The sequence below is a fragment of the Cebus imitator genome, unplaced genomic scaffold (assembly GCF_001604975.1).
Source record: "Cebus imitator isolate Cc_AM_T3 unplaced genomic scaffold, Cebus_imitator-1.0 Scaffold695, whole genome shotgun sequence".
NCBI lineage: Eukaryota > Metazoa > Chordata > Mammalia > Primates > Cebidae > Cebus > Cebus imitator.
In genome coordinates, this window is record NW_016108010.1 from 638,069 (window position 1) to 658,330 (window position 20,262).

General features: G+C 36.3%; 1 protein-coding gene across 1 annotated transcript in view; it reads right to left on the reverse strand.

Annotated features, from left to right (window-relative positions):
* KITLG (KIT ligand) overlaps nt 1–14,316 on the reverse strand; it is a 51,293-nt gene extending 36,977 nt beyond the window's left edge. Inside the window, exons 1-3 of the mRNA XM_017518661.2 lie at nt 14,281–14,316; nt 11,937–12,050; nt 1,284–1,346 (exon numbers count right to left, since the gene is read on the reverse strand). Coding sequence (XP_017374150.2) covers nt 1,284–1,346; nt 11,937–12,050; nt 14,281–14,316 — 213 coding nt within the window. The remainder of the gene's footprint in view (nt 1–1,283; nt 1,347–11,936; nt 12,051–14,280) is intronic.
* Between the last annotated feature and the right edge of the window lie 5,946 nt (nt 14,317–20,262).

Here is a 20,262-nt window from a genome sequence, read left to right on the forward strand (position 1 = left end):
CATAATAGCTATTTTGCCTTCCTCAGAGTTTCTCTAATCAGCCAAGAAAATTATTAAATATGCACAAAGCTGAATGTCTTATGTATGGGTGCATACATTGCAGTAAACATATAAGAGAATTCTCCTTCTGCTGTACGGAACTCCAGGGAATACTGTCCACACTACAAGCTCTGAAAGCACACATTGGAATGAAAAAGTCCAGCTCAGAATAACTGTTACCACTAAGAGACAAAGTGGGGATTAATGAAGCTAGGGAAGGCGCATACATAGGGCATTAGTTACACTTGCAACGTTTCATTATTAAAAAAATATTTCAAGCAAATATTGCACAATGGTTAAGGTTTGATAAGCTCTGTGATGGGTATACAGATATTACATTATTTTCTATGCTTGAAATATTTTTTAATGTATGAATTCTGATACTATGTAATAAGAAAAATAAAATTTCTTGGTTTCAGCAATAGAGCAGTATTTATAATAGTAAACACACTTGTCGTAAGGTTCTAAGAATCTATTGCACTGCTGGTAAATTCAGAGACGAAATATTTGTGTTCTCAAATTAAATACGTGAGAGAGGTCATCTATGAAAATAATTTACATAAACTTATACTCAAACCCTTTTTGGGGGGATGTTTAAGGAAATCTGTGACTAGGTCTAAAGAAGATAAATCTCATTTACTTTGGGAGTACAGATGGCCCTCTGTATCCGTGTATTCAACCAACCGAAGATGGAAAATATTCAAACAACAAGAAAACATAAAACAAAATTTAAAAGCAGAGTATAACGATGATTTATGTAATATATGTATTATATTAGGTATTAGAATTAATTTAGAACTCATTTAAAGCATACAGGAGTTCCCGTGGGCCTTCCATGGTGAAAAATAAAAATTTTAAATATTTAAAAATTTAAAAATAAAGCATACAGAAGAACGTGTATAGGTTACATGCAAATACTATGCCATTTCACAGCAAGGACTTGAAGATCTTAGAATTTTGATATCCGAGGGAGGAGAGTTGGAAGGTGTCCTGGAACCAATCCACTAAGGATGCTGAAGAATAACTATACAGGTCTACAGTGCTGAAATGATCACTGATTAAGTTTAACAGTTGCTTAAGAGAGGGGAAAAAAAAAGCCCTGCAAGTCAAATTCCAAAGATAACTTCTTCAAATCCTGATAAAAAGCAAGCTGCTGAATAGTAACTAATGTAGTATCTCAATATGAACGATCCCATTTCTTCTGTGAGCTACTAAAATGAAACTCAGAAATGTAGCTTACATACCAAAACATCCATCCCGGGGACATATTTGAGGGTTATCATATAGTCTTTCGGAAGATTTGCCACCTACAGAGACAAAAGAAAAAAAAAAAAAAAANAAAAGAAAAAAAAAAAAAGAAAGAAAGAAAGAAAGAAAAAGAATTCCATAAGAAAACTCTTACACATCAATTAATAATATTTGTAGTGGTTTGGAAAAAAACATACAAAACTGTTGTGCTTTTTAAAGTTACCAATGGATTTCAATATTTACATGTATATTAATCTTTAATCCTTGATTTCCCTCTGTAATCAAAGGCACTCTTCAAAATAAAGAGTGACAATGCAAATCTTTTGGACTCCAAATTCAGTTATGCCTGGCTAGGTATAACCTACTGAGTTTTGTAAACATGATCTGAATTTCAGCTTCCATCTGTGATTTTGGAATTCCCCTCCAGGACTGTTTTCCTACTTGTTCCTCCATAGAATTAATCATAAAGTATATGCTTTTTATGTCAATGGTTCTCAAAGTGTGGACCTCAAAGTGATGTGCCAGCAATAGGGAACCTGTTAGAAATACAAATTCTCAGGCCATACCAGACCTACTGAATCTTACTTAACAAGTCCTCCAGGTGATTCTGATGTGCACCCAAATCTGAGAACTACTATTGTATGTTGAACCTAAAAAACGATCAGTGAAACTTCAAAAGAACAATGCTACTTATGAGATACAAACGCTTTACAACAAATAATTTAGAAAGATTCAGTTTGTGGTGTAACCTAATTCTCTTAATTTGAGAAGTCTCAAATATTTGTCTAGGTTGTTTTAAAGGCTATAAACAACATCTGACAGACATCAGTCATTCTAGCATAAGTGAATAAGCAATATATTTGGGATGAAGGAATCTGGGACAAATCTAAACTCTGTATGTTGGTTCCTCTCATTTATAAAATGAAGACCAAGATACCTATGTCAAATGGTCACTTAGAATTAAGATAGATGAATATGCCAAACACTCAATCCATGTTCTTTACTGAGAGCTATATTGGCAACTGACTTTGGAGGCATATAATCCTGGTAAGTTACAGAGTTCTAGGTTCTCTTCCTACACACTGCACTAAATTTGCTGTCCCCACCCTTCTCTTATATCATCATTAAAATACCCAGATGAGTAATTTAGCCAACAATTGACTTAGCCCATCGGGTATTAAGATAACATACATAAAACAGTGGTTTTGCACCATTACATCTTCAAAGGTCTATCTTTCTTTGCAGACTTATTTTTTCCCTCATTTTGTCTCTAAAAACTTTATTTTCCTTACAAAAAACTAAGATCACATGCACATTTGCTGGACTAGGTAATCTTGCACAAGTTTACCATAACATCATATGTATGATTCTTCTTGGTCTTGTCAATAGCTTCTAGAATCTGAGAACAATTTACTGATAAATGAATTTAGGCATGGGCATAAGTAGTCAGATGGAAGCTAAGGTAGTAACTGATCCCATGGTGCTTACTACTATCCTACTTCCAGTAATGCCACCCACACTCATTTTAGCTCTGAAATGAGGCACTTCGTAGGGTTCTTCTTCCCTGGGTTCACATAATCAGATCCCTCTGACATATTATCTCTATTTAACAGATGAAGAAACTGAGGCTTAAAGAGGTCAAGTACCTTGACTAAGGACACGCAGCCAACACGTGTTAAATCTGAACCAGAACCCAGGTCCCTCAAGAGCAGAGCCTCCTTTGTCTCTTAGCTCTACTACATATTTTCACACTCTAAACTCTCTGGGCACTTGTTCTGGGTATTTCCCACTTGTGAATCTTCACCATCAACCCTCTTAATGTCATCCTAAATAAAATATTAGAATCATTGCTGCTTTGTTGTTTGTTTCTTTTTTGAGACAGGGTCTCACTCTGTCACCCAGGCTGGAGTGCAGTAGTGCGGTCTTGGCTCACTGCAACCTCCACCTCCTGGACTTAAAGAATATTCCCATGTGTCAGCCTCTGGGACTACAGGCATGCACATGGCTAATTTTTGTATTTTTAGCAGAGACGGGGTTTCGGCATGTTGGCCAGGCTGGTGTCAAATTCCTGGCCTCAAGTGATCTGCCTGCCTTGGCCTCCCAAAATGCTGGGATTACAGGCGTGAGCCACTGCATCCATTCCATTGCTGCTTATTGAAAACACATATGAGCTGCCAGACATGATGGCATTTTTTTTCATTTATTTTAGGAATTAACTCCCTTACTATTTACACTTAACTTTCTTCCTCTCAAAATTTTCAACAGGCTTCCATAATTTCTTTTCTCTTCTTAATCTTCATCCTCATCTTTGAAAAGCAAAAGGGTCCAGTTATTTTATGTAAACCCTAGTGACAAAGACACAGCAGACCTTTTGCAGATGTGAAAGCAACAACTAAGCAGCAATATTCTATCTCATTTCGAATAAACCAGGAAAGTTAAAGGCATTTCAGCAGGAGGCTGAGGCAGGAGAATTGCCTGAACCCAGGAGGCGGAGGTTGCGGTGAGCCGAGATTGCGCCATTGCACTCCAGCCTGGGTNAAAAAAAAAAAAAAAAAAAAACAGCAAGAAGCAGCAGGTATTCTGAACACAAGCTGCTTGACAATATAGCCCTTTCTTAAGCATAATTTACATTATTTTAAAAATACAATAATTAGGTTAGTATTTAGAAAGTGTGGGATCTGAGTATATGTCTAAAAAGTAAAGAAAGTGTAAAGAGCATGCTGACCAATTCCATTTCATGAATAATTTATATACAACTGTTGGTTCAAAGAAGCCTTATAGAAGTTCCCTGACAAAAACACTGAAACCTGCACTCTACCACTGGCAGTGAGGCAGTGAATAATAATAAAGTAATTTTTTCATTAAGCTGATTTACTGATATTTAATTTCTGGTGAGACTGAAAAATAATACTGTTGTTGAAACAGTGCTTTATAATTTACAACAAGTTTTCACAAACGGTCTCTACCACAAGCCCATGAAAGATCTTATTAAGCTTATTTTACAAATGAGGTCATGGAAACTCTGAGAGATTAACTGGTATCCCCAAGGTCACAGGCATTAGAAGTAACTGGTGCAGGTAGAATGCAAACCTTAGCTTTACGTGCTGGGGCTCAGCACACCTACCCACAGTGCAGTCTCCCCGTTATTACTTTCTTGGTTTTCATTGGTTTCTTTCTAATTACATTGGGAAGAGAACTTAGTCAAGTTGTAGATATTTGTGGTCACTTAATAAATTATTGTATTAATATTACTTTCTAAGTATTATACAGGTTGAGCACCTCTAATCCAAAATCTAAAATAAAGCTGCACACATACAAGCCATGTGATCTTTGACAAAGTCAACAAACATAAACAATGGGGAAGGACTCTCTTTTCAATAAATGGCGCTGGGATAACTGGCTAGCTATATGCTAAAGAATGGAACTAGACTCCTATTCACCATGTACAAAAATTAACTTAAAATGAATTAAAGATTTAAACGTAAGGCCCCAAACTATCAAAGTCCTAGAAGAAAACTTAGGAAACACCATTCTGGACATTGGCCTTAGGGAAGAATTTATGACTAAGTCCTCAAAAGCAATTCTGACAGAAACAAAAACTGACAATTAGGACCTAATTAAACTAAAGAGCTTCTGCCCAGCAAAATAAACTATTAAAAGAGTAAACTGACAACCTACAGAATGGGAGAAAATGTTCGTAAACTATGCATCCAACAAAGATCTAATATCCAGAACCTATAAGGAACTTAATTCAACAAGCAAAAAATAACCCTATTAAAAAGTACACAAAAGACATAGACATTTCTCAAAAGAAGATATGCAAGGGCTCAAGAAACATATGAAAAATTGCTCAGCATCACTAATCAGCAGAGAAATGCAAATCAAAACCGCAATAAGACACCATCTCACACTGGTTAGAATGGCTGTCATTAAAAAGTCAAACAATGGCATATGCTGGTGAGGCTGCAGAGAAAAGGGAACGCATATACACTGTTCAGCCACTGTGGAAAGAAGTCTGGGGATTTCTCAAAGAACTCAAAACTACCATGCAACCCAGCAATCCCACTACTGGGTATATATCCAAAAGAATCTTTCTACCAAATAGACCCATGCATTTTTATGTTCATCACAGTACTATTCACAATGGAAAGAAATGGAATCAACCTACATTCCTATCATATGTGTAACATGGGAATCATGTAGAATTTAGCTAATGGATTTATAAGGATTAAATAACTCATATAAAATACTAAGTGCTTAGTGAGCCATGGTATGTGAGTGAGTATGAATTTCTATTAATACTAAATGCAAGGGAGTGAGGTGTTCTAGATAGGGTAAGCGTCCTATGCAAAGGAAAAGAAATAGGAAAGCTCATGGTGTGTTAGGGAAACCAGATAAGAGATAAGAAATGTTCCAGGAAAACTGCATTTGAGAGGGACCCTCCAAATGTTGAGCTAAGGAGGTCAAATGGGAGTTGGTGAGGTACAGGAGGAACAGAGCTACCACCAGAACTCTACAGCAAGTCACTTCTGCATAGACACATAGCATCATCTCTGTGGAACTTCTATTCCTTGTCTGTAAAATAAAGAGGGAAAACTAGATAATTTCTAAAAATTCAGTCTTGTTTGACTTACTTATATAAGTGGTGATGCAACACTGAACATGTTTCAGCAGAGAAGGGACACGATAGTAAATTTAGCATGATTAGTATGGTAAGACAGTTTGAAGCAAAGAGAAAACAGAGACAGGCAAATGATTAGAAGATTACTAGGAATGTACTGAATATACGTTAAATATTTATACGGAAACTGGAAAACTAGAAAAGCAGGAACCAGGTCTAGAGTCCAGAATGGTATTCCCTGTTGGTAGGGCTAAATGAATAAGTAACCAAGGCTATACATTTTAAAAACAAATCTATTCTACAGAAAGAAATTCAGAGAACAAAAAAAATTAATTGAAGGAAAACTTTAATTTTCCTTCAATTTTCCAGATCATTCTAATGAGCTTTGTTTTGGAGTGCAAGGATGTCAATACTATGCCAAATTGTAAAATTAACTGCGAAAACAAGTTACTAGATGATGAGCTAACTTTGCTAGATGTGTTCCATTTACTGTCTTATTTGGATGTCCTAAGGATTGACCATGTCTAGTGACACTGGAAAAACAACCACAGGAGAACAGCATTCGGAAATGCTGGGGATTTGGCCCAGAAAAAGTCTTTGCAAGCCAAACTGGAACTGGCTGCATACCACACCTTGCAGGTATTTGGACTCAGAAGAAAAGTAACTCAAAGTCAGAACACTTAACTTCCTCACTGATCTAAAAATCTTTGGATCCCTCAATTCAAGTGTCAATGAGGTCCATAAATCTCATGAGATCAGTGGTCACATGGACATCTTTGCAAGACCCTAACTTGTCTCGGCTGTCTCTCCCAAGTCCAAGGCAGGAATCAAAATTCAGTAGTGATCTATGACTCCCTTGTCACTTTTATAAAATGCTGTGCGTATGTCAAATTTTCTAGGGAAAGAGTCTACTACTTTCATATCTTGCAAAGTTTAATACTCATGGCTGTAGAGGAAAAAAGCTCTATACTTCTATCTAAATGTCATAGTTCACTCATGTACAGTAGCTTACTATAATGTTAGTTGTTCAGCCTTCAGAAATAACACCCCCCCAAAAAAAGCTTTTTATTCCTTTTTTCTCCTAAAAAATTATCTCCCACTAATATTGACTAAATCTAACCAACCAAGTGTATTACCTATAGTTTTCAAATGTATCTGGATTTTTTTAAATGGTAACTCAATTAGTGATTTTAAAAAATTGGCAGGGCACAGTGGCTCATGCCTGTAATCCTACTGCTTTAAGAAGCCAAGGTGAGAGGATCACTTGAAGCCAGGAGTTTGAGACCAACCTTGGCAACAAAGTGAGAGCCCATCTCAAGAAAAAAAATATTTAAAAATTAGTCTGGTGTGGTAGCAACTACTTGGGAATCCCAACTACTAGAAAGGCTGAGGCAGGAGGATCACTTGAGCCCAGGAGTTTGAGGCTCCAATGACCCATGATTACATCACTTTACCCCAGAGTAGGTGATAGGCACCCTGTCTCAAAAAAAAAAAAAAAAATTAAGATGACAACTTCAGGATTCTTTTCAAGGTCATCTTTCGTTAGTAAAGAGTATCTAAATAAAGATAACCATTTTTTCCTTTCAAATAGAAAAGATTAAAAATGACAATATTTAGAGAGTGTATTTCATAGACATACTTTATGACAATGATTCCAATTAAATAATACTAACTGAGCTTCTACAATATGATAGCTTCTTAATCACAATAAGATAAGGTTACTACCATTCAGGAAATAAAATTCAGTAGGTTATAATGATAATTCATAAACTGTAGTTGAAACTTACATCTTAAACTACTGAGAAAGCATTATAAATTATGAACTGCATTACTGTGCTTCAAAGGTAGGTAGTTATGGGGTCAAAGCTCTACTCAGCTATTTCCCAAGTGATGATGATCAGGTTACTAAATATCACTAGATCTCAGCTTCCTAACCAGTATATTGGGGTTAAAAATAGGGAACTCATAAGGTTATGAAAACTAAGTAGACAATCCATACAAAGTGTTTCTGTAGGGGGTCTAGGTACTCATAACTATTGCTTTAAAAATCCAAGGAACAGTCTGTGCACAGTGGCTTACACCTGTAATCCTAGAACTTTAGGAGGCAGAGGCGGGAGGGTCGCTTGAGGCCAGGAGTTTGAGATCAGCCTGGGCAACATAATGAGACCCACATCTCTACAAAAGAAAAAAAAATAAAATTCAAGGAGCAGAAGACATATCCAAGTAGCTTATTCTATAAAGGAAGAACAATGCTTTCCTAACAATAAGATTGATACACTTGATAAATAATATAGCAATCTAGAGAATTTTAATAAATATTATTTCTAATGGTCCTTTTTTAAAAATACAAAAAGTCTTAAATTTAGTTTTAAATAGAGAAAATTTTCTACTGATCACAGGAGCAGAAATTGAAATGCTAAATATTGCAACCTAATAAAATAAAATTTAAAAATTACTTCTTTTTCAAACTATTGTTTTTCAAAGGTCAAACAAAATTATGGGAAACCTTCACTTTTAAATAAATGATATACATGGGTCATTTGAAGAAAAGCCTAGAATTCATCCAGAAATGGGGATATTCAGAGACTCCAGTTCTTCACTTTAATGCAGTGGTAATTCTACTTGAGGAACATAATATTTGAAGAGGAAAAACTATCAGAATTAATCAAAACTGTCTATTTAAAATGTGAAAAGTTGTTATATGAGGATATTTTTTATTATCTCTCATTATGTTAATCTCCATGAATCATGTATAAATATAGCCAACTTGAAATAAGTGCCTACCACAAGACCAGGGAAACAATAGATTCCTTTGTTCCAATCCTATCTTACTAATTTTTAGACTGACCTTGAAAAGACAGAGTAATTTCACCTTTACAAGATGGGGATGAGACCTTAAAAAACATTTTGAGGAAGACACGTCATTACCCAATAGAAAGTTAAAGACAAAAACTTTGTTCTCTTTATCAACAAAATCATATTGCGTTAAATTGCCTCAAACGAAGAAACAACATCACCACAGAGAAGAGCAGGGAGAAGACACAGAGAAAACTAATTTGAACTATTTCAATATTTGGATTACCTTCTTATATGAACACTTACAACTACTAAATGCTGCAACTTAACTGTCCCATAGATACAAGTTATAAAAGCTTGATTCATCCTCTTCCCAGATTACTTGACCCTTTCTTTAGGTAAGTCTGAGTTTGCCATTTAAAACAAGTCTTGCAACATTTTTTAGAAGCAAAGCAAAACATTCTGTAAATAGATCAACTATTATGCTTAGTAAACATGCCAGAAGCATTTCGAATGAAAACCATGGGGACTGTAGGGGCAGTACAAAGTGTTCAAGAAGATATTTTTTTTAAAAATTGACACTAAAGTCATAAATCATGTGCTTCTGTGACATGAGAGTCACCTCAAGCAAATAAACATAAAATGTGTGGGCACAGTGTAAGTTGCCACGTAATGCAAAGACGGAACTGGTAGCGGCTGCAAAGGAATGATTTCCATTGAAGGAGTAACTGTGAGCACAGGCAAAAACGTACTGTCAAGCCACTTTCTTTTCCCTCACATAAAATGTAGCAGATTATGTCTGCAAAGCAAATTCCTCTCATCCTATATAACCTCCTTTAGTCCAGCCATTATTGAGTAATTCCAAGAGGTGCAACCTGAAAAAATATCATTATGGAATAAAATAATTTCAAAGCTAAAAAGGGTCTCCAAATTTCTCTGCTGTAGTAGTTCTTACCCTCTTTGGGGTCACAGATTTCTCGGAGAAGTGATGTAAGCTACACACTCTCCTCAGAAATGAACATAAGGCATATGAAGGCAGCACAATTCTGAGCTTCATGTGTAAGCATTTGAAGTTTATCAGTCCTAGATTAAGAAATATTGATCACGTCCATGTTCCTTATTTGAAAAATCAGGAAATTGAATGCCGGACAGACTCAGTGATTTGTCCAAGGCCACACCCAGGCAATAGTGGAGCTGGTATTAAAACAACCCAGTATTCCTGACATCCATCAAGATGCTCTGCCCCACCATTCTTTAGAGAAAGGCCGTGATTATCTACATCCATAAATCTCAACAGTCACTCATGTTGCTGTTAGAATAAATGACATTAATAAGTTAGGACAGAAACACCCCACTTCTTTTCAGACATTAAAAGACACACAATAAGCAATATGGCCTAAGCAGTCTTGATACTTCTACATAAATCACTTTTATGTAGGTGCTAACTGGAAACATTAGGGTTCTTACACCCCATCTCCACAAGTTGAGATTCAGTATTTCTGCAGTGATGCCCTTAGAGTTGAACCTTAAATAAGTCCCTAAGAGACTGTGATCTGCTGGTTCTAAAGTAGTGACCTACTTTAAACAAATTTTGAAGATTTGTATTAATCTGGCATCCTTATAAATCTATACAACACAAGTGATAACTAGTCATATTAGGAATTGAGATTAAAAAAGAGTCAAGACATTTTGGCTTCTAAACTTTGACAGAAGAGACCATCTAGAGCAATGGCTCTTAAACCTCCTTTCAGAAATTTGTTAAAAATATAGATATTTGGACCCTTTCCTCAGACTTATCAAAGCAGTTTCTCAGTGTGGGCCCAGGCACCTCTCATTTTAATCAGCATAACAGGTGATAGCGATGCTCACTGAAGTAAGGCACATCATTTCTTCTTCACTCATCCAGCAAACATTTAATGAACACCTTCCACTAATATGCACAAAATTTAGATTTTAAACACATACTGTTCTTTTAGTATTGTTTCTTGTATCACAAACTAACAAGCAACTCAGGGAAAAAACCATGGTCTGTTTTTAAACAGTATGATTTTAAAAATACTCCCTTCTCACCCTCATCCCTATACACATATCTATCGGGGTATACAGCAGGCAACTCTTGCATGACTTTGCTCACAGTTCCCTCAAGTAAGACATATTGATACATCTGCTGCTGCTACACAGAAGAATGCTTTTAAACATGAACTCTCTGAGTCCTAAGGAATTTGTATAAATTGTGTCTGTGTGTTTCTAATTCTGTATTGAGGCTAAGCTAGCAAGACTTCAACCGTGGCCTTAAACTTCTGTTTTGAAGTTCTATTATAAACCCCAAATAAAACATATACACCAGGAAATATATATCGAGAGGAGGGAAGATAGAGCCCCTTCTACTCCTTATCCTGTTATCTCATCAAATAAGCTTTTCATCCTTTTCGCCATATCACAACCCTCATTTCTTACCTATTCTCAAATCACTTCCATTCTCTAGTCAGTATTTAAATAACCAGGAAATTTAAAAATTGCTTCTCAAACTTTGTTTATCCTGAAATCATACATGGTTCAAACAAGCATGTAAGATCTCCTCTAGATCGTGAGGGTTGGGAATGATGCATTCCAGATGTGCTATGCCTTCACTGTGTCTTCATCTTGAAAGAAAGCATCTGGAGAAGCATAGCATGGAGCTGGCAGTGACTTAAGGACAGCAATGCCAATGGCTTTTGCTGAGGGAAGAGTTCAATGTGACAAACCAGGGAGATGAGTCCCTTCAGCATGTGGGCAATGAATCACTTCTCTATGTTCCCTGAAGGAGGAAACACCCATTGACATGTGACAGAGTCTTCATGCTGATAGAAAGGGGAAATAGCCATTTCAGATCTCCTTTCGTTAGGCTTTTTAGAGAAGAGTAGGAAGGCACGTGAAGGGGAAATAGAACACACTGGGGAATCCACTGGAGAGATTATGGGGAACAAGCTGGGAAAAGCCCATCAGCACACAGTGAACTCTCCAAGGTCCTTCACTGCCTATGAAGGAGAAGGAGACCAGCAAAGAAGTCACTGCAGTGGTGTGCATGACCTTAAATATCTCCCTACCTGTTTTCTATAAACCCTTTATAGTAGCCCAGTGATTCCTTTCCTAACCTTAGGAAAACAGTACGTTGGGGCAAGAAAAATCTAAACCTTTGATCAACAAGCACAGGAAAAACAGCCACATTCACTGTAAAGCATTCCTTACTTACCAATTTAGTGACGTCTTTTACATTATTAGTCACACGATTCCCGCAGACCCCTTCAGTTTTGACGAAAGGATTAAATAGGAACAGTTGAAGATAAATGCAAGTGAGAATCCAAGTCTAAATAAAAACAGAAAAATTGCTTGGTGATCATCAGTTAAAATCTGTAACCATTAAAACTTTTAACATCTAATGCCTTGATGCACAAAAGGCCAATCTTAATATATGTATTAATATCTGTCTTTAATATGTATATTAAAGTTATTGGCTAAAATGCAATGAAATGCTACACATTCAAGCTATGCTCACCAAAGTTTTAAAAATTTTTGGTAAAATCTGTTTTGAATTATTCCCTCAATGACAATATTGTGAACCTTTGTCAAAAACTTTCTGCAGCCAGTTTCCCATGGCAATTAGGAATAAACTTGTAGTAGCATGTTAAAGACTGAGCACTTAGGGTGTCTTCTAAAACTAGAGAATGCATAAAATTTATACCTCATGGCACCAAAGGAAACCTATTTCTGCTTTAAATGTAGACTGCTTGGCAATTAGCAGCATAATCCCTGAGCACTGGTTTAATAATCTGCAATATAGTACACTAAGTTCAAGTGAGAAAGATGCGTATTTTAAGATCTAAGACAGAATTTCACTTAATTTATGAGACATCAAAAGAATTAATATTTTGAAACACAGCTTTTTAGCCACTTAAGGAAAATAGTTACTTAGCCAATAGGAAGGCATTCTGAACCTTAGTAGACAGTAATCTGTCTTCTCTTTCTCTCTCTCTCTAACACATATAACCTACACATCACCTTGAAAATAACATTTTTTATCATGTATTATAGTTGTTTTTATGCATGACTTATTTTTCCTTATTACACTATATTTAAAATTTCAAGAACTTGTACATCTGATTTATTTTTGTAGTATCTTCATAACACATAACACAGTGCCTTGCACATAAAAAACCCTTAATACATATTTGCTGGGTGAATCAGTGGTCAAGGTAAAAATATATTCTGATGTTCAAACTCAATAACCATTTGTTGAATATATATTATGAGACAGGAACGGTGCCAGTCACTAAGGTGACGTAGATGATGAAGATGCCCTTGAAACTCAGAGGCAGGTAAATAAAAAACACCCACATCTTGTGATAAACACTTTGGGAACAGAGAGAAGGAAGAAATTAATCAATTAACCTTAAGGGGGAGAACAAGTTGCAGGAAGACAGTGCCAAGAAAAGCCAGAGAGAAAATGTGACTCAGGCCAGATTTAGGAGAACAAGGAGGATTTGCAAGGGCTGACAAAGAAAAGATGAGTGTTCCAGGAAAAATAAACTGTATGACAAACCATGTAGATATGAAGATATCTTAAAATATGTGAGAATTATTTTATGAGCTACCATTCTTCTGTAAAATCTTTAAATTACGCAAGAGTCCAGATGCACATGGCTAGAAATCTTCCCTATTTACATAGCTAGCCATATTTAAAATGAAAGATTATTATTTTCAATTAATAGCTGCATACTAACTAGATATTACACTAGAACAAATGATTATCATTCTGAAATTTCTAAAACTACAATGCTAAGTATATGGATATAGTAGTTTGTATTCAAAATTAAAACCCTGTTATTCCCTTACCACATTGTCTATTTTAGCAGTAATCCTACATAATTCTATTTAAGGCTACTTTGAGCACTGTGACATCACATGCTTCATAGTATCATCCTTCTTAGACCACAATGAAGACTAAGTTGTATAAATCATTTCTGTTTGAGGATTCCTCTTTTTGGACAGACAACCCCTACATGCAGACTCTCCCCTAACAACACAGTTTTCCTTCACATGTGTAAATACAATTTTTTAAACGTAGCTTTCTTTTATATTGTCATTGCTAAGACATAACCTCCCTTGAAATATATTTCTCTAAAGGCCCTCTTTTCTGATGTGATTTGGGAACTTTCTCTAAGGATCTCTGTAATGGACCAATCTTAGGAAGGACCATAATCATATTCTTGGCTCAAAGAAATGTAACAGCAGAAATTCTGTTACTGGTCTTCACGATGCCTTAGCCTGGCATTGAATAAACACTAGAGAAACATTTGTTCACTCATTCATCTAACAAGTATTTATTGAGCGTCTGGTGTATACCAGGCATTGTTCTAGGTACTAGGCCTATAATGAACAAAAAGACAAAAAAAAAAAAAAATCCTGCCCTTATAAGGCTTAATCAACAAACATAAGTAACCAGGTTATACAGTATGTCAAAGGGTGTTGAAAGCTATGGAAAAAAAGATTAGAGCAAGGTAAAAGGGATTGGGATCATAATGCCTACCCTGCCTTACTGGCAGCAGTGATCTTGGGTTCAGATTGACAGTCATAGTCATGAGTCATAGGAGGTTTTGCCCAGCACTAAGTGTACTATTGAGCTTTAAACAAGGTTAAGTAATGAAAGAACACACACAGCACCTGCAGAACAGGCTCCCAGGCCATCTCTAATATCAGAAAGTCACTGAACACTTAGAATATGTTTGGCAATGGCAGGTGATGTTGGGTAGGCAGGACCATTCCTTCTACTTATGCATTGTTAGTTGAGCAGTTTTTTAGGGATGTGGCATGAACTTCTACTCATCTTCTAGGACAGCTACCCCAACCAGTACTGGTCTCAAAAATAAAATATTAATACATATCAGTGCATAACATGTGCTTGTAATAAAGCACACATCAGTGCCTGCTACTTAGTAACTTCAGCTGGATTCTCTTAGAGGAAGTATATATGTACACCTAAAAGTTTCTTGAGTTCTTGTTGCAAGAAGGCTTATAGGTAGGGTCAAGTCTCCAGGCATCTGAGTCCAGAGAAGAGCCACAAAACTAACCACACTCTTTTCTTTCCAAAGATTACAGTATATGCGGAAACAGCTTGAAATTTTTAACAGGGTAATAGTGATAAATGTCTCATTGAGAACACAAAATTTCACCAAAGATTGGACAGAGCTAAGGCAGTGATCCACACAGACATCTGTGGGAAGAGTACTGCAGACAGAGAGGAGAGCTGGTGCCAAGGTTCTAAGGTGTATTTAAGCATCTGTTATTTAAGACATAGCAAGAGTAAATTAGAGAGCAGTAGATTATCATGTTGTCAGTGAGACAATAGAGAGGCCAGATCATGTAGGGCATTGAAGGCCATTACAGACATTGACTTTTACTGTGAATAAAATAGGATTAATTGCAAGATTTTGAGCAGAGGAGGAATATGAACATACTTCAGAATAAAAATAAATTCATTAATTAAATAAGATCAGTCTAATTGCTGTAATAAAAATAGACTTTAGAGTGACAATAGGTAGAATATGAAACAGACAAGTTAGGAGGTTGTTGCTGTAATCCAGTCAGGAAAGGGTTATAATAGTACACTGACTGAAAATGGTTAGATTCTGAAGGCTGTATCCAGATAATTTACTGACAGAATATGATTTGAGAGAAAGCATCGAAGGCGACTATGAGGACTTTGGTCTGAACAACTAATTGGAAAGATGGTGTTGCCATCAACTGATATGGGGAAGGCTGGGGGTAGAGAAGGTTTGAGGGCATATCAAGAATTAAGTTTGAGTATGCTAAGTTTAAGATGTTTTTGAGATATTCCAGTGATGATGCAAGGTCAAGATACTTAAATCTAGACTTAGGAGGGAAGTTTGGGCTGCAGATATAAATATGATAGCCTTCCATATATAAGTGGGTTGTTAAGCAAAAGAGTGGATGAGATCACCAAGGGAGTGAGTAAAAGTATAAAAACGAACAAAGGACTGAGCATGCTGTGGTGCTCTAACCTTAAGGGATCTGGCAGAAGAGTTTGAATTATAAAAGAGTCCAAGAGAGCAAAGCAGAAAGATCATGGAAGAAAGTCAGGTTTTTTTAAAAGTACTTAAAGGAAAATAGTGTCAAACTATGTCAAATGCTGGTTATAGGTCTAGTAAGACAAGGACTGAGAACTGACCACTGGTTTGGCAACATGAAGGTCATTGGTGATATTAACAAGAGCAGTTTTATTCAAATGGTATGGGAAAAAGCCAGTCTAGGGTGGGTTTAAGAAAGCAAGAGATGAGACTAACCAGAAGCAGTATAAATAGCTCTTTGTTTGTTTGTTTGTTTGTTTGTTTTAATAGCTCTTTTGAACAGTTTTCCTTCAAAGGAGAGCAACTGGATAAACAAACACATCAATAAATAAAACCCAGATTGGGTAGTAGCTAGCAAGAAACTGGGGGTGAAGAAAGTCTTACTTGAAAGAAGGTTAAAATACCAGGATGTGTATATGCCTGTGAGGATGATCCAGTAAGAGGAAGCAATTGGCAATATAGGTTGGAAGAGAGGGAACTGCTTGGGCAGCAGCCGTGAGCAGGAAAGAAGGGGTGAGACTTAGTTCTCAAGTAGAAAGTGTGGCTTTATATAGGAGTACAGATAGTTCAGTGCAATCAGGCAGAGTGCTGGAATGAGAATGCAGATGCTGGCGGTGTCTTGGGAACAATTCCATGAATAGAGCTAAAAGTTATTGAACATTTACTATATACCAAACATCTTGGATATCTAATAACAAAAAAAAATTAACTTTCATATATCCTACTTTTAAAGATGAAGCAGTTAAGGTACAGAGAGGTTTGGTGACTTCTGAGTGGTGAAATCAGTAAGCCCAGGTCTGTCCAATTCTAACTCCTGTCCTTTTAGCTACCCTACATTGTCCAAGAACTCCCAAAAATCTGTTAGATCATTTGTGAAAACTGTGATGCAATGGCACTAAAACTTTAATAATTTTGCAAATATCAAGCATATGGAGACGTCTGTTCCATATTGCATGCCACAGCTGAATATTCTACATTACTCAAATCATCATAATTTTTAATATATGTCCTTTGATAGTTTCTTAAAATATGTCTACACAGACTGCTATCATAATTGAAAAATTATTTCATCAGGGCAACATAAGGTTTTTGCATCAGTTAAATTCAAATATCTTACAAAGATATGATTTTTCTCATTTTATAAAAATCTGTGGGGTCAAGGCTAAAATTAAATCTCTATGTTAGCTTATTAACATTCAAATATCTATGAAAAACCTCTATTTCTTACTTTATTTTAAAGCTATTATAAATAAATTCATATTGTAATTTAATTTTGCATATACTTTGCTACCATTAAAAATACCTACCTTTCATAAAATTAAAGAATTCATTCTGGCATAGATAACTATTAGGACAGAGGGGTAATCAAATTAGAAATATTGAGAATTTTGCAAAGCATAATGACACCTCCATCAGTATACTCAGAAGAGGTAAAATGCAGAACTTACTTCTTTATATAAAAAGAAATTTTTCAGCATTAATTATTCTACACAGAAGTCTTTCTAATATTGTTCACACATTTTGATTACTTACACAGTGAATTGAAATATTAAATGTTGCTTTTCCTTGATAGTTCAGATTTATCAAATACAAGGAAGACTCGCAAAGCATCTCAGTTATGTAGTATAACGTTCCTTCTCCAAGTGGTCCCAAACTACTGTACTTGTTTGTATAACTTTTTAAAATTTATTTTTGGTTTCATTTGTTTGTTCCTTAGTTTTTCTGTTTTCCCCAGATTGTCAGGTCATTACTTGCAACATATTTTTACTGCTAACATGCCTATTTCTAGTCTCCTGTACTCTTGATGATGAGCACAACACATGTCCCATATGGGAGCTTACAGCAGGAAATATAATGGCCCCAAAGATGTCCATGTCCTAATCCTTGAAACTTGTGACTATATCACCACATATGGCAAAATGGACTTTCCAGACATGATTAGGTTAAGAACTAGAGATAAAGAGACTATCCTAGACTCTCTGGGTCCAATCTAATCCCCATGGTCCTTAAAAATGGAGACTATTTTCCAGTTCTGGTCAGAGAGAGGTGCAATGATGGAAGAAGGGTCAGGGAAATGTAACATGAAAAGGAGTCAACACATCCTTGCTGGCATTGAAAATAGAGGGAAGGGACCAAGAGTCAAGGAATGTAGGCAGCTTCTAGAAGCTGGAAAAGAGAATGAAATAGGTTCTTCCCTAGAACCTTTGGAAAGCAACGCAGTCCAACTAATACTTTGATTTGAGTGAGCCCTATTTTGAACATTTGATCTCCAAAATTATAATATAATAACTTTGTATTCTATTAAGTCACTAATTTTTTGTTTTTGAGATGGAGTCTCTCTGTGTTGCCCAGCCTTGAGTACAGTGGTGTGACTGCGGCTTACTGCAACCTTGGCCTCCCAGGTTCAAGCAATTCTCCTGCCTCAGCCTCCTGAGTAGCCAGGATTACATGGGCCTGCCACCACGGCCAGACTTTTATTGTTTATTTTTGTTTTTGTATTTTGGTAGAGACGGGGTTTCACCAAGTTGGCCAGTCTGGTGGTCTTGAATTCCTGACGTCAGATAATCCACCTGCTTCAGCATCCCAAAGTGCTGGGATTACAGGTGTGAGCCAGTGCACCTGGCCAGTGACTAAATTTTTGGTGATTTGTTACAGCAGCAGTAGAAAAATAAAACACAGCTCAATTGAAATACTTTTGGAATGAATAAATGAACGAATGGTGTAGTGTAGTGATGGTCAAGCTATTCCAGATGAGGAAAGTGAACTGCCTCTGCCAGAAGTCTGGGTCCCCACCCTTTATTTTAAGCGGAGCAGCTCAACCTTTTTCTGTTTTATTTGTTCATGCCTCTGAGTAAGATTCTGTTTAAACAAAGGTTTCCAAGGGCAAGAAGAAAAAAAAAATTAAAAACACATGCTTGTGGAAACCATGGGCAGAACATGGATCCAGAAAATCCCTCAGTCCCTTACCATGTGACTTAAACAAGTCAGCTAGTTCCACTCATCCATTTATCAGCCTATAAAATGAGAGTAAAAATAATTTTTGCCTTACCCACCTCTTGAGCTAGTAGTGAGAATCAAATGAGAAACTATTAAAATTCTGGGTGCTGTGCAATTATTTGTTGTGTGGCTTGTGGGCTTTGCTTTGGCTAGGAAACCAGGGAGAGAAGTGCTTCAAAAATGTTTGAGTAAAACACTCTCAGAAAAGACTTTATAGAGTAAATCTTCATGAACAAAGAGTGTGACCTTTAGCACATGGATATTTTGACACTGACTTTGAGCTCACACACCTTTTTCGATTTATTTCTTAGTTCTCAATTTTGTTTAGAGTAGCTTCAGTTAATAGACAATTGACTTCCAATTAAATCAGGTGATCCAACATATCAACAAAATACTTATCTTTGTTTTCTCTTCCTCTTCTCCAACTTCTGGAAACTCCAAAGGTACAGGCTGCCTAAAAGTGTAGGCATGTGCACATAAGCTCACACACACCCTAATGGAGGTATACTCCTGAAGCAAAATGTCCCCCTGTTTGTGACTTCTGCTCTAAAATGTATCTTTTCAGTTTGGGTAATCATCTGGTTATTTTTTCTGTAGCATTCTCTGTAGCTGCATATGAGATTTTTCTTTGGATACTTTGTTTTATCATTGTACAACTTTTCTCTCTAGGTCAAGCTCATTGTGCAATAACTCTCATTTAGGGATAACCTTTCATAGCTCTCAATTTTTTTTTTTAAACGTGCATCAAAAGTGTCTCCCATGTACTCCCCACAACACACAAAATTGCAATAACCCTTTCATTGCTAAATGTTGCCTTCAAATTATTTACATGATTAGAAAATAAAATAAAATAAAATAATGAGAAACCTGTGTGCACTGTTAAAACCAACACATGCTGTAGAAACAGTTCTGGTAGAGGGAAGTAATACTGATTAAAATGTATACTAACATCAGTGACAGATGTGGCAGGTCCTTTTCTAGGAGCAGGTTTTAACAGTAGCAGATAGTACTAGAAAGGTACTTTAAAGAAGGGGGTTGGGAGGAACCTACAAGAAGATGAGACTGAGGACCTCAAAGGCAAGGTCTTGCTTAATTTTCATTTTTATTGAGAACCAACCTCAGCAGACTCCAGTGGCCTATTCAATTCACCCAATAACCAATCCCTCCTGGACACAGAGCTTTCCTTATAGTAAAAGGCCACATGCCAGGAAAGGGAGCTACAAAACCCCACTGAAACAGACGATAGACTTAATCTGAACATGTGTTGCAACACATAAGTCACACTGCAGATTCTCTTCCTTCAGTAGACATTAAAATGCATACAGCCTAAGAACATCAGGAGAACATATGCTGTTCAAGAAACCGGAAGATACCAAGCTTCTAAACTTGGAAAAACAAAAAAATAAAATACAAAAAAAAAAGACCAAAAAAAAAAAA